Below are 16,204 nucleotides of genomic sequence, written 5' to 3'. Positions count from 1 at the left end.
CCTTTACTTCCTTTTTCTTTCCAACAAAAGCTCCATTATTCGTCAGTTTAAAAAGGACCAACAAAGCTAAACTTATTACTGGCATGAAGAAAGAGAGTTTAAAAAGGACCAACAAAGCTAAACTTATTACTGGCATGAAGAAAGAGTCCTTCCCCATAAACTATCTTGGTTTTCCTCTATATACGAGAAAGAAAATAACTTCTCATAAAACATGTTCTTCCAGCCATGTCATACCACCTCTTGGTTGTTATGCAACCTCCAGAAACAATCTATAATATCATTGAAAAAGCTTTGAATAGATTTTATTTGGAATGGTTCAGATGGTACTAAAAGACATCATTGGGTTTCTTGGAACAACCTCTCTCCTTCCCATTCATAGAGGTGGAGCTAATTTCAAGAAACTTATCGACATTTGTAAAGCTTTCTGTGTGAAACAATGGTGGAGATTTAGGACTGTAAATTCTCTTTGGACTTTGTTTATGAAGGCCAAGTATTGTGCTAAGTTCCACCCTGTGATCATGAATAGTATCAAGGCTCACTCTCGCAACTAAAAAAATCTATGCTCCATAAATTCATTCACTGAACCTCGTATCTCCTAGAAAATAGGAAGAAGACATATCTCATTTGGTATGATATAGTTGGAGTGAATTAGGTGCACTTTACAAATTCCATTGTTATAGGCCGGGAAGCAAATCAGGTTGCATACAAGCTAGCTAACTTGAGCTTCCAAAGCAAGTGAGTTTATCTATCCAGCGACAACATCCCTCAACTAGTACGAGGCTTTCTAAAAAGAAAATTTCTAGCTTTCGAGTGAGGGAAAAAAAGAACAATGACATTTTTCATGATGATGTGTTTTAAGCTAATTTCTCTTGGCCTTTTAATTCATAGCCTAAAGAATATTCAAGAGGGGATCACTTTTGTTGGTATATATTTGAATTTCCCCTGTAAATTTAAATTGCATGCCAATAGTAAGATGTTGGTATTAAACTACATAATTATGGACATGTCCATAGCATTCTATCTTTTTGGAGAGGTTAGACATCATATCTCTCTTGCTCATGTATTTTGTTATGTGCTTCTAATTTATTCAATATACAAGGTAGGGGTCATGCCTAACCCCCCACCCTAAAGATGGCTTTTGATTAAAAAATAACATTATCTTTTTCGTTCTAACATATATACACAAAATTTATCAGGATTTGACTAACACCAATTACTTTTCTTGATCTCTTCATATAGCATATTCACAAGTCCGGAGCCTAAAAGGGCAAAAAAAATTTACCGAAAATTTCAAAAGGGTACATCAATTTATTTTTTAACTAAAATGGCTACCTTGGAGTGATTTTAATTTTCAAAATATTTTTTTTATATAAAAATGCTGCCATAGCAGCGATTTTATTTACGGGCAGCAATCTTCTTTAAAAAAAAGGAAAAAATATTTTGGACAAAATCGCTGGTAGGTCAGCGATTTTGATTCTTTTAACGGAATAACGACGTCGGAAGAAAATCACAATTTTACCCTTTTGATTAAAAAAAAATTGATGTGCCATTTTGAAATTTTTGAATTCACATATTCACACCCTCGTTCTTGTATGAAATTCGAGTTATTGTTAAATTTGGAAATCTGTTGACTTGGTAAATACAAAATCTTGGGGAATTCTAACACAAAACTCATACAGCAAATATATATGGGACTTAAATTCTTTAAGGACAAATAACGTACTGACCTGTGTGTTCTTGAATTACGGCTGCATGTAGAGGTGTTCGATTGAGTGGACCTGTAACATAAGTTGGTTCTTTGTAAATGTTCAAGATTTCAATCAAAGCATCGTGAAAACCAGACTCCGTGGCCAGATAAATTGGTGTCTCCCCAACCTTATTGGCTGGGAAGTCGTGTTCAGGATTTCGTAATAAATCCATCAAACTCCTGACAATGTCAACGTGTCCACTTCTCACGGCCGTATCTCCAATGTNAAAATCTTGGGGAATTCTAACACAAAACTCATACAGCAAATATATATGGGACTTAAATTCTTTAAGGACAAATAACGTACTGACCTGTGTGTTCTTGAATTACGGCTGCATGTAGAGGTGTTCGATTGAGTGGACCTGTAACATAAGTTGGTTCCTTGAAAACATTCAAGATTTCAATCAAAGCGTTCTTAAAACCAGACTCCGCGGCCAGATAAAGTGGTGTCTCCCCTGCCTTATTGGCTGGGAAGTCGTGTTCAGGATCTAGTAATAGTTCCATCAAGATATTGACAATGTCAATGTGTCCACTTCTAACGGCCTTGTGCAAGGCCGTATCTCCAATGTCATCCGTCATCCTCACAAGTACCGTCTCCTGTCCTTCTATGCTAAGTAGTTTTCTCACCACTTCACTTTGTCCTAAATCAGCTGCAATGTGAAGCGCAGTTTCATTTTTCATATTCTTATAACATAATAATGTCGGGGTAATCTCAAGGACTTCTCCCACGAAATCATATTGGCCAAAGAGAGCCGCCACATGAAGGATTGTGTTTCCGTTGGGAGTGACTTGGTATCCATTTTCCACTCTTCTCAAATGATCAGCAAGTGAAAAATTGCCATATACCATATTGCCTTCCATTGCAGCATTGTACATGTCTGGATCCATAATGTGTGATCCAACTGCATCACAAAAGTTTTTCCTTATTTTTTTAACTTTGTGCTCAGTCAAATATTACCACATAAATTGAGATAGAGAAAATATCTAATTAAGTCAAAAGCATTGTTATAACATATACTTATGTAATTTGTAAAAATTTATATGTACTCATTAATTAATACGATTAGGTACATGTGTAAAAGCGCGTATCTAGAGACTACTTAAGTATTTTTCTCTCAAGTGATGTATTTCTTATGAACGATTTAATTTTTTTTTTATTTAGTTTATTTTTCTCTCCGATCTGAATCAAGTAAGGGGATTGCAAAAGTAAAGTCCAGTATTTACCAACCAATAACTCAACTTAAAATTCAAAGGGGAAAACTCACTCTGTTTCAATTGATTTTTCTTATATTCTTCTTAGTCCATTTAAAAGGAAAAAAAAAAAACTAACATCTTTTTAAATTGATTTTTTTACCGTTTAAAAGATTAAAGAAGATTTATTCTACACATCTTTAATTTAAAACAATTAGATTCAAAAATAGTACCCATTTGTGATTTGACCATAAATATTATTCACTTTACTCAAAAATATTTATACACTTTATTCCGGAATCCTTGTTTGGCCATTTTGAAAACACCTAACTTTTTACTATCATTTTATTTTTAAAAATTACCTCAACTTTTTTTTTTTAACCAAAAGCATCTATTTATTTTTTCCACCAACCAAATTAAAAAAATATCAACTAAACAAATACTATGAATGATGAATGTGTGTATAGGGGTGGAAGGTCGTNACCTGTGGTTTTTGGTACTCACCATTGCTTCTACACAATTATGTAGGTTGACAACTCTCTCAGATTCAGCTTAGTATTTTCTTTAGCAGATTGAGCTTCGGGACATACTCGAGAGGTAGCGATTCATTCCAGACGTGCCCTTGAGTTATCTTTACTTTCAGTTTTGTTCTATTCGAGAACTATACTCTGAGACTTGTATATTTTTATTCGAATTCTGTATTTAGAGGTTTGTACATGTGACAATCAAATTATGGGTAGTGTTGAGTCTTAATTAAAGTCTTCCGCTTATTTCTTATCTTTTATTCTCGTATTTCTACTTCTCTATAGTTGTGGTTGGGTTAGGCTGACGTGTCCGGTGGGAAATGGACACGTGCCATCACATCCGAATTTGGGGTGTGACATGTACCCACCGGGTCCCGCTGTTTCAAGGCGGGTGCACCACGGTTAGTTCCACGGGGCCCTGGAGACGCGGCCGGTTTGTAATGCTTCCAGTGGCCCTGCTGGAGCTCGAACTGGCGACCTGAAGGACTTTGTACTCAGGCCTTTAATATGTCAAAAGTGACAAGTAAAAATGAAAATCTATTTTAGAAATAAGTGACAAGTAAAAGTGAACGGAGGGAAAACTTGTTATTTCATAAAACCAATACATAAATGACATTATTTTTTCTATGTTACCCTGAAAAATTATTAGCTTTGAAAATACGAATTTGATCAACATAGAAAAACAAAATAATTAATCCATATTCATTGATCAATTTAATTAATCAAAATAAATTAATTCATGCTCATTTATTGAAAATTTTACTTTAAGATAAACCTAAATAGGGGAGTACAATGGTTAATATACATAGTATCTTTGGGGACATGAAACTTAAAATGGTGACAACTAAATAGAAATGGGGAGTGTAACAACCGTTGGATTATGATGATAGAGAAAGGTAGTGAACCAGAGAAAAAGTAAAAAAAATCAAAGTAATCAAGAGGACAACGATAATCGTGCAAACTTATTTTTAGTCTTATGTCTTTTTTTACGACCTATTTTTATTTTTATAAATAAAAAAATCTAAAAAAAAAAATATTTAATTTGTAATTGATCATAAAAAATTCTAAGTAAAAGAATGGGACATTATAAGAGATTGCAAGATTTTGCTTTAAAGCCACCAAGATGAATTTTGTTCATATCTGGAAAAAAAAAAAACAAATATGTAGATTTTCTAGCAAATAAAGAAGATTTGTTAATATGGGACGAGGTGATAATGAACATCTAATTTAATTGATTACATGTTACGAGCAAACTTCGAATTCGAACCCGTAGTTATATGAATTTAATTGATTTTATCATTTTTTTACCTTTTTAACCCTTGTGTTTATCAATGTACTAGTTTTACGGCACGTGTGTATCGTATATATATAGTATACAATGTTGTAAAATAAAATTAATATTACTAAATTAAATCTCTTTAGTAAGTAATTATAATTGAAAGAACATAGGACAAGTATTTTAAATGATTAATACAAATTGTCATAGAGTTACTTGTATTTTGAGATCAAAATAAATCACCAAATATCGTTGAAACATTTCAAAATACATTCAAAGTTTAAATATGGGGAGAAAGTGACATTTCTTAGTAGTATTATTTTTTACTTCACTCAATTTTGTAAGCAAATCTAACCAACAAAATTAAAATAAAAAAAATCAATACAAAAAATGTCACCAATTGTCTTTCCTCTTGAGGTTATGAACATAAGCTATGTACACCATTTAAGTACAATTTTTCTCTTAAATATTCATACTTGAAATTTAGTATGTGCATGACACTAATAAGGATTACCATAAATATTTCAATATTTTATCTTTATAAGCAATCTATCATTTACAAAATATTATTACTCAATTAATATTTGAGTAAGACTATCATAGAGAGGTAATTTTACAACAAAAAGGGTACTTTGTTGTTATAACGAATGATGGTTAAATAGAGGTTTGAGCGTATGTCAAATATTTAGCTTGACCATATATATATATATTTCAGTAGAATAATTTAATTATAATATATGAACAACATCACCTTTGGTGAAAAAAATTCATTTCTTTAAGTTTCTTCCTTATCTTTGTAGAATTGTAGTCTTCTTCTTGTTTCTGCCGCATACATATCATATAGTTATTGTCTAATAAAAGTATATAGTATCTTATAGAAGATGTATCATGATATAAAATATTAAACTTTTTCAATAATAAAGTTAATAGATAAATAAATTTCAGTATTATTTATAGAATCTTCAATTTGATTTAAGATATTTTATGATCAATTCTTATCCATTTTTATATAGCTAGTAAGGAGTGTACTTTGTGACATAACATTTTCTCAAATTAAAATGAACACAAAATAACAGAAAATTCATGCTTAAAAATATTTCATACTCAATATATATATATATATATATATATATATATATATATATTATATAACCAATGAAGAAGGAAGACGAAAATATATGTTCATGATGTATTCACTATAGTATTCCATTTAATTGAAATTTCTTACCACCAACACTTTACTTGATCCGTTTATTTTTACTTCCATATCAATTAAAAAATTATTATTATCATGACTATATTATCATATTATAAGTAAAAGTGAAAATCTATTTTTAAAATAGTGGATTTAAAATTAAAACTAATAATTCAATGGACTACGTTGATGCACGTTAGTTTAGCAAAATTAGAAAGAAACTCCTTCGTGAGGGTAAGAGAATAAAAAAATGAAAAAACAAAGAAGAAATATCTTACCCAAATCATGCGACTTTTTTCATATTTGTTTCTTATTATTGTCTTTCCCAGAACTTTTCGTCACTGTTAACTCATGAAAAATTGAAAGAAAAAATACGAGTGTGAATTGTTGAATGATTTGCTATAATTTGTACACCGAATCTTTCTTATGTGATACCTCAAATTTCATTGAATTTTGAACTTAGTCAACGGTTGTAAATAACCCTTGAGATTTTTTAAGAAGAAGAAGAAGAGTACAAAACTTTAAAAAAAATTATAGTTTAAAAGTGAGAGAAAACCCCTCTATTTATAGCTAACAAATAGTAGTATGAATAGGTGGTAAATTTGCCATATCATAAAAGTTACAACCTTTCGAAAAAGTCACTGCTCATCGGAAAAGTCACAACCGTTTGAAAAAGTCACAACTCATCGGAAAAGGCACAACCTTTTGGAAAAGTCACAACGCATCGAAAAATGTCACAAACCGTCAAAAAAGTCGCAACTCATCGAAAAATGTCATAAACCATCAAAAAAGTCGCAACCCTTTGAAAAAGTCACAACTTTTTGAAAAATCACAACCCTTCAATGTGAAAAGGTATCTATTTTTAATATAAAATAAATAATTAAATTAATAAATAAAATAAATTGAGTATTTTTAATTGAAGTATTATAGTAATTCAACATTTAAGTTTGAAAGTTCATGCTTTTAAGGTAGTATAGATAGATAAAAGAGCTTACAATCAAATATTGGGTGGGCAAGTTATTTTGGTTAAAATGAATTGGGTTTAATATTTTTTTTATTTTTGGCTTAAAAAATAAGGTAAAGTGGCTGAATACATTAATTTCCGCCATGAATCTTTAACCCATGTTCATACACAAAAAGTAAAATTTAGATGGAAAAAATAGAAATTTTAACTTAGTACTTTTTATTTGTCTAATTTAAACTTTTTATTTGTCCCTTTTTATCTATTATTTTTGACAAATTAAGAAAAGATAATATTTTTTTTTTACATATTATACCCTTAATTTATTTAGAGAGTTAATGTTTTTGAAAAAGTTAGAACCTCTTTAATGAGTAATTGATTTTGAAATTCTATCAATTAATAAGAGTAAAATGGTAAACTTACTATGTTAATTATTATGGGTAATGCTAAATGGCCAGAAAATTTGGCCAGAAATTTAAAAAGTCTATAATTTTATATTTTAACATAGAGAAAATGGCTAAATGACCTCCCAACCTATTACCGAATTTCCAACTACACACCAATTCTTCGCGGGATTCCTATTACCCCCTAAACTACTTTAAAATGGAATAATTAACCCATTAAGTGCTGAGTTGGCATAAAAAGTGTATGTCAGTCACTTTGAGAGAGTAAGTTGCCTAATTTTTTTTTAAATTTCTGTTTTTTTTCCTTTTTAATTTTCTTTTTTTCTTTCTCTTTCTTTCTTCTTTTTAATCTATACAACTATACATCTTCACCATTATCATTGTTGAAGCTTTTTCAATAGATGTTTGATATAAAAATTATCAACAACTAATGCATTTTATGAATAAATAATTTTTTAATAGATTTATTTAGAAAATATCTAACAAATTAAATTTATTTTTTAAAAAAACATACCCATTAATTTTTATTTTTTAAAGTCATGGACTCAAGAGTGACAAAATCAAAGTGAAGTAAAATATCTTCAAACTTATTAAAAGAAACTAAAAAAAAAACAATTTCTTCTACATTTTTAAAGAAGGATCCTACACGTTCTCCTAAAACCCATGAAGAATCAAAATCAAAAACTCAAATTATAAATTAATCATGAAAATTTGAGAGGGAGAAAGAATAAAGAATGGGGAAGAGAAAAGCTGAGCTGAATTTTCATTTTTATATATTGTTAGAGATATAGAAATTTATTGAGGTAAAAAATGGTGTTTATTATAGTTAGGGTTGAAAAAATGATTGGGGAAGAAAGGAATAGGAAGGAGGAGTACTTTTTTTTATAAAGACATTTATTAAATGGTGAGATACACGTGTCAAGTGTGTTTATTTCACCACAAGACACATGCCGGGTAATGACATTTCAGGGAGGAAATAATTCTAATTTAAAATAGCTCAAGATGGTAATAGGACCCCCGTGAAGTATAGGTGTGTAATTGGAAATCTGGTAATAGATTTCCGGGGGGGGGGGGGGGTCATTTGGCCATTTCTCTTTAAAATAAAACTGATCTTTTTTTTCATTTTTTAATTAAAAGGTATTAAAGTTAAAAGGGTAAAAATGTTCAAAAAGGTAAAATAATATAGGTATAATACCATTCTGGCCAAATTCTGACCAAATTTCTGGCCAAAAGGATTTTTCCAATTTTTTTTTTTAATAGATGTGTAAAATCAATAATAGACAAGTAAATAGGAACAAAGGGAGTAGGATTTAGAATGTATTTACTATGATGAAAACTGTTTATTTTGTGTGTATGTTCAGTTATGTAAGCAAAAGCTATTTGTATATAAATTAATTAAATACTATGACAGATGAATGTGTGTGGGGGAGCCGGGGTGGGGGGTTGTTGTGACGTTGGGGCTACTAGAGTAAGAGTGAAAAAGAGATGTAATAGAATGAGTGTGAGGACGAAATCAATATAAAATATCAATCGTGAAACTCGTTTTTAAAATTACCTTTTCTCTTTGATAGATAATATCTAAAAGAGCAATTTGACCCTGGTAGTTTTTTTTTTTTGCTTCTTGTTTCTCTAAAAGTTTAAAACCCAATAATTTTTTCTCGACAATTTTATCAACTACAACCACCAACCAAAAAAATGTGTCATTAATATTGCCTCAATTTTTTATTTTTTTACCAAGCGCATCTCATTTATTTTTTCCACCAACCAAATTAAAAATATCAACTACAACCAGTCAACTACCAACCAAATAAATGTGTGTCATTAATATTGCAAATATTGCACCAACAAATTCCTGAATTCTTTGTATATGCATAATCCCACAATAGAAAACTGTGAAAAGAAATCATATTTATAGAAAAGCACATTAAATTCTAAAAAAATTCAAATCTTATGGCCAAATATAATTTCACCTCTAACTGTAAAAATTCTAAATAAAGTAAAACAATTTTATTTTCATGATCAAACGCCTAACACAACACAAATAAATATAAACATTTTCTTACTCCCTACCAAAAAAACACAATCTTTATCAACACCATATACTCAAAATCGAACCTCTAATCCATATTAATACACAAAAAAAAGTAAAACCTAGATGAAAAAAATAGAATCTTTAACCTAGTAGCATTTAGGATGGAGTATTCATTATGATGAAACATGTTTTTTTTGTGCGTGTGTTCCGTTATGTAAGCAAAAGATATTTATTTTTGTGGTGGACCCACTTCAAGTCTCGAAGTTATTAGCCGTTGGATTATGATGATAGAGAAGAAGTAAAAAAATCAAAGTAATCAAGAGGACAAGGAAAATCGAGCAAATTTATTTTTAGTTTCATGTCTTTTTAACAATATATCTTTATTTTTATATATAAAAAATCTAAAGTTTTTCTATTCAAATTTGTAATGGATCATAAAAGATCATTTCAATAAAAGAATGAGACGTTATAAGAGATTACAAATATTTGCTTGAAGTCACCAAGATAAATTTCATTCATATCTGAAGAAAAACATACAACAATGTAGATTTTCTTGACAAATGAAGAGGACTTGTTAATATGGGACGAGGTGATGATGAACATATGTAATATAATTAATTAGATGCTACCAGCAAAATTCGAATTCGAACCTTGTAGTTAGGGGTGTTCGTGGTTCGGTTTGGATCGGTTATTGGTTAAAATCAAAACCAAATCAATCTAGTTGGTTTTTAAATTTTTTAAAACAAATCAAACCAAACGAAAAAATAACTGTTGGTTTGGTTATTGTCGATTTGGTTCAGTTTTTCTGATTTTTTCGGTTTGAAAGTAATAATTATTTTTAGGACAATACGTATCTCAATAGATACATACACCTAGTACATGAACAATCCACATGAAAGCTACTGTCAGTTCAATTAAACAATTAAGCAATACTAGAGTTATTATAACACGAACAAAGTGATTTAAATAAGAGAAAGTGTGACTATCTTATGTGAGGTAGGGTACGTAAAGACTAAGGGGTCGTTTGGTAGAGTGCATATAAATAATGCTTAGTAGAGTGTAGTAGTAATATCTGCATTAGTAATGATTGTATTAGTTATGCATGTATTATTTCTTACGCATTGTTTGATTGATGTATTATTTCCTACATATAGCCTGAGATATGTAGGAAACCCATTTTCGGGGTTCGGCCATAATTCTTAAAGTCCACACCAAAGTCCCTTTTTGAAAAGATGGAGATTGTTGGGTATGTAGCAAGAGTTAATGGGAAATGGAGGGAAGATGAAAGAGGAGCTTGAAAAAGTTGGGAACTTGAAAAAGTTGAGAACTTGAAAAGTCCTCTTATGCTTTATTGAAAAGACATTTGTCCCTCATCCGTGGTGGAAAGAAAAATAGGAGAGTTTAAATATAGAAACACTCCTATTAATTGTTAAAAGGGTTGGAAAAAAGGATCCCCCTCGCGCCGTCGTCGTCGCTCGGCTCTGGCTTCGGATTTGGATCGATCGAGAGATTATTTTTTGGACAAAGTTTGTTTTAATTATTTTAGTTAATTAATTATTTAATTAATTAAATTAAATTAAATGGCCAACGTTTTAATTAGGTAATTAACCGATTCAATTAATTAGTTAATTGACCCGACCCGACTCGGATCCACACGCGACCCGTTTTATTTAAATCTTTCCCGTTTTTATTTAAATTTCCCACCGTTGGAAGTGACTGTTCTGAAAGGTTGCAACTTTCAGAAACAGCCATGACCGTTTGAAAGGTTGCAAACTTTCATGAATGGTCGTGTGGATTCTGAAAGGATTGCAACCTTTCGGAACCAGTTCCTCTTGCCTATAAATACATTGATTCCTCAGACTTATTCCTTACGAATTTTCTGATTTCTTCTTCTTCTTCTGCACAAAATTTCTTCGTGTACTTTACTGCTGTTGAGTGGTTCGCTGACACCAGAGTTTTGGGTATCAATACACTAGTGATTGAGATCATTCTATCATGGGAGGACATATTCCAAATCAAACCTCGGATACTAAAGGGACATAATTTCCTTAAGGGGACACTGTGAATTCAGTGGGCTTGATCTTTTTCCTGATTCTGTTTTTCCAGATTGTGGTACGTTTTTTTATTATACGCTATCTTTTGTATTGGTTGTTATGTTTTATATATATCTCTCCTGTCACTTAGATTTGTTGTTCTTGAGCTGAGGGTCTCCCGGAAACAGCCTCTCTACCTCCACGAGGTAGTGGCAAGGTCTACGTACACTTTACCCTCCCCAGACCCCACCTAGTAGGATTTCACTGGGCATGTTGTTGTTGTTGTTGTTGTTGGTACGTTTTTTACAGATTTTAGTTTTGTTAATTAATTTCTGTTAATCTATTCTTACTGGTTTATTAAACTTTGGTTACTTCGTGTTTCTGCAAAGTTTATTGAAATCAGTAATTCCGATTTTATAACACATATTGACACAATTTTAAGGAAATTATTTTATACTTTTTAATCTGTGTTTCTGGTGGAGAGAAAAACCTTCATGGTTTTATACTCCTGTTAAGTTTGCAACTTAAGTTATTGCTTACTGAGTCATTTGAATCAAATTCTGTTTGTTACAGATTCTGAAATGACTAATGACAATGTTACGGTGGCTGTTGCTGCACCAACCCGAACTGCTGTACCACCAGCAGAGAAACCGGGAAAATTCTCTGGTGTGAATTTCAAAGGATGGCAGCAACGGGTATTTTTCTGGCTTACCACTCTTGGTCTGCAGAAATTTACCAATGAAGTAACTCCAGTGCCTGCTGCTGAAATGCCAAACAGGGAATCACCTCTTAAAATTTATGATGTTACACTTGCTTTTTTTTATTTTAATTTTATTGTAACACTTTTTTTAACTTATTAAATATAAATTATTATTCTCAATTATATGTTTAGACTTATTTGAACTTCAAAAGAAACTCAATAACCTTGTTAAAAGAATCTTCTAAGTAGCATTACATATATGGATGGAATTTTCATCTAGTTCTTAAATATTAAATGAAATATATATAAGTACCACATCATTATATATATATATATATATATATATATATATATTCCCTTTAGTGGTTGTGTACTTGTTTATAAAATAAGTAGATACTCAAAGAAAAAAAATCACACTTTTGAGAGAGATTAGACAATACAAAAAAGCCAAAATTAAAAGAATACTCACGCACAAAAATAAACATCCTGCTTAAGAGAGAAGTCATGTTATCTTTCTATGTATCAGAAGTACAGAATTAAATGTTAAAAAAGATCAATATTATTTCTACTTAATATTAATAGTTAGCAATCACAAATGAAAGTGTAACAAATTTTATTGGCAAAATTTGATAATAAAAGAGATTGATGAATATATGTATGTTAAAATGTAAGGCAAATCAAAGAGAAAAAAAAGGACTAATATATAAATTACTTGAAAGTTGGAAATTTTCCACCCTCACAATTTCGCACTCAGTCGACAACATGATCGCAGTAATTCAAATCTTTAGCAAGTTTTTGTCATTGAATATTTGCTATCCTTTTTCTTTTCCATTCTGTCTCACCCATTAATCTTTCAACATCTGCAACGTTTGGCAACATTTACTTCTTTTCTTGATATCTTTCTTTCTTCCTTCCCTTAAAACTTAATAGGACAACGTTTTACTTCATTTTTCCACCAACGTGTATCTTGCTTTAGTATAAAAAAGAACAAATCAACAATCTAAAGAAAAAGAAAAATTTACTCCTCCATGTAATTCAAATTAATCCCTATTAACTGTCCACAAAAAAATATCTCTAGCAGACTTCAGTAGATATTTCCATTGTTTTTGTGGTTTTTGAACTTGGCTAATCAGAAGCATGCAGGGAAAAAAAAAATTTATCCAAATTTTGCAGATAGCTTAGTGGATGATATGCCATAGTTGAGTTTCCTACTATTATTTATACCATAATTGGACATAAATGAAATTAATAGGATGCCGTTTGGACTTCCTATGAAAAGGGTGAAGGGGTGTATTAATTGACAGTTACATTTTTTTAATGACTGTATGAGCTATTAAAGATTTAATTTAAATTAATATTACTCTTATTTAGAAGAGGGAGTTGTGAAGGACTAACATAGTTCCAAAAAGTTGTTCTTAATGTAATTTAAGTTGTACTACGGGGCCCATTTTATTCAACAACTATTGTATTAACATCTAAGTTGTACTATGTTAGGGCCCACCTTATTCAACAAGTATTGTACTAGCATTGATGATACATAAGTATTAATTATAACTTGGCGTGTAAATTCTTTAAAATAATTATTGCCTCGATTTTTTTTTTTAACATTTATTTTTAATTTTAAAAGATTGGAAATTTTATGTTAAAAATTTTAATAATAGAAAAAATGATTTATTTAACGTTTATCATCATCAATACTATTAATTTATTTGACGTTTTTTCTTAATCTTCATCTCATCATTAATGTTATTTCTATAATTTTCTTAAATCACTTATTTTTTCTTTTTTAACTCTTTTATATATATATATATATATTACTCTTATTTAGAAATGAGAGTTAGAAGGACTAACACAACATCAAATAGATGTACCAAAGGTAATACAAGTTGTACTGTATTGGGGCCCACCTCATTACACAAGTACTATTCCCCACTCATATCAAGACACATGTACTATGTAGGGGGTTAGGAAGGACCAACAAGGACAAATATGTAATTTTCTTAAGCTTACCCCACTCATATCACAAAGACACATGTACTATGTATAACACATAGATGCTTTTTATATTATCTATGGATTGATCCATTTTCCCCTTACAGTCTTATAATTCCAAAACCGTTAAATTTCTTTTAATTTTGGAGTAAATATCTCAAAAGATCATCCAACATTGAGAAATTATATTGTAAAATTATTCAACTTTATTTTATACTTCTTATTTATATTACTCCTTATTAGAAGTGAGACTTTAGAGGACGAACATGGCACTACAAAGTTGTACACAAAGCATTTCAAATTGTACTATAAAATTCATTGCCGCTCATTAATTGTACACGTGTCTTTCTACATATACAACAACCCACATGAATAATTACTTTTCTTACTTTTTTTCCTCAGTTTCTCTCTCTATATATTCATTTTTTTTCCTTTTTTTCTACTTTCCATTCTCCACTTTTACTCTCTTTAGTTTATCTTTGATCTTAAATTTTTCAAAGATCTTTAAAATATTTTGAATTATTAATTATTATGAATTATAATATTTTGATCTTTACGTAGTTTACAAATATATAAATTTCATTTAAAAAAAATTGAAGATACCATATGCAAATTTACGATCAAACTTAAACTATTTGATTCTCGAGAAATAAAAAGTGTCACATAAAATGGGACAGACGAAGGATAACTCTCAATTAAATTTATTTCACTTTTAATTTTCCATTTTTAACATAACTTTTCAAGTTGGATTTCTAGGAATTCTATTGTAGACCCATTTAAATTTTACCTTTTTGTTTTAAACTAGACAATTTGGTCGCACTTCGCGCGATCATTAAAAATTAAATATTTTTGATTATTTTTATATTTACTCTGTTGTTTAATCGTAATATTATTGTTTGTTTTAGTACTATGAAGATTGTGAAAAAAATAAAGCTTTTCGAATTTTACATCTATTAAATGAGGAAGAATATATTTTTTATCAAATAAGTTAAAATATATTTGCTAATAACAAATTATTCCATTGCATGAAGTTGATCCTTTAATATATAATTTATATTTTGGTGTACCATTCTCCTTAAATGTCTAAGAAATATCTCGTAATGTGAAATAACATTGTAATACTCCCTCTGTCCCTAATTACTTGTCCACTTTTAAATTGACACATTTATTAAGAAATCAATTAATCACATAGTGAGTTTATCATTTTACCCCTATTAATTATGAAGTAGATGAAAAGTTCAGCAATTTTCAAAGTAATTAGTGATTTAATTGAGGGTATAATAGGTAAAAAATTGCTCTTTCTTGATTTGTTAAAATGAACAAGTAATTAGGGACAACTATAAAAGGAAAAGTGAACAAGTAATTAGGGACAGAGGGAGTACTAAACAGATGCATCAGCAAATGAAATTTATATTAAAAATATATTGAATAATGATGTAGTAATACCTTAATAGAATTTCCTATCTATTTTTTTGAAAAAAAAACTTCACCCTTTCAATTTGTTATATCTTCTTATTTAGTAGAAGAATCATCATTTATTATATTCTACTCCACCTTAATTTGTACCATAAGAGTTTTAAGAATAAACATTAAATTTTAAATCGAAATAAAAAATCATTGAAAATGACAGAAAAAATAATAATAGTATATGAAAATTAAAACAAGGTGCAAGAAAAGCCTTTTCACGATAATTTTTTGAAATATATTGATAACAATTAAAATGGAGCTGTTATTTTATCTTTAAAATTAAGTTTGAGTGAATTGAATTAGTAGAATGAGAAAAAAATATTAAACTAATAACTTTTTAATGTTATTAAATGCATTTTCTTTTTAATTGAGTAGTAGATTAAAAGTTCCGAATTAGGATATTAAAATAATATCTTACTCTCTCCTTAATTATTATGGTATTGCAAACATTTATTTTCCTTAAATGGTGATTCATTTTCCATTTACAGTTATATCCAATTAATTTCTAATGTATTGAATGCGGTTATGTGATATTGAAATAATATCTTTATCTTTCCTGAATCATAATAAAATTATAATTTAACATTTATTTTTCTGAAATGATAATTTTGTTTTAATTCCTAGAACATATTGTTTACTATATTGAATGTAATTATAATAAAACATATTGTATTTAGTATGA

General features: G+C 29.5%; 1 protein-coding gene across 1 annotated transcript; it reads right to left on the bottom strand.

Annotated features, from left to right (window-relative positions):
• Positions 1-1,727: 1,727 nt before the first annotated feature.
• On the bottom strand, positions 1,728-2,635 carry LOC125851543 (ankyrin repeat-containing protein ITN1-like; the record flags this gene model as incomplete). The annotated part of the gene is made up of 2 exons (XM_049531316.1): positions 2,059-2,635; positions 1,728-1,979 (listed from the first exon to the last, which is right to left on the bottom strand). Coding segments are annotated over exons 1-2 (829 nt in total), but the record flags the coding sequence as incomplete, so codon positions are not given.
• Positions 2,636-16,204: the final 13,569 nt, after the last annotated feature.

This window comes from Solanum stenotomum, unplaced genomic scaffold (genome assembly GCF_019186545.1).
Source record: "Solanum stenotomum isolate F172 unplaced genomic scaffold, ASM1918654v1 scaffold2687, whole genome shotgun sequence".
Taxonomy (NCBI): Eukaryota; Viridiplantae; Streptophyta; class Magnoliopsida; order Solanales; family Solanaceae; genus Solanum; species Solanum stenotomum.
Note: the sequence above shows the minus strand (reverse complement) of the source record. Positions and strands in the feature narration are given on the sequence as shown.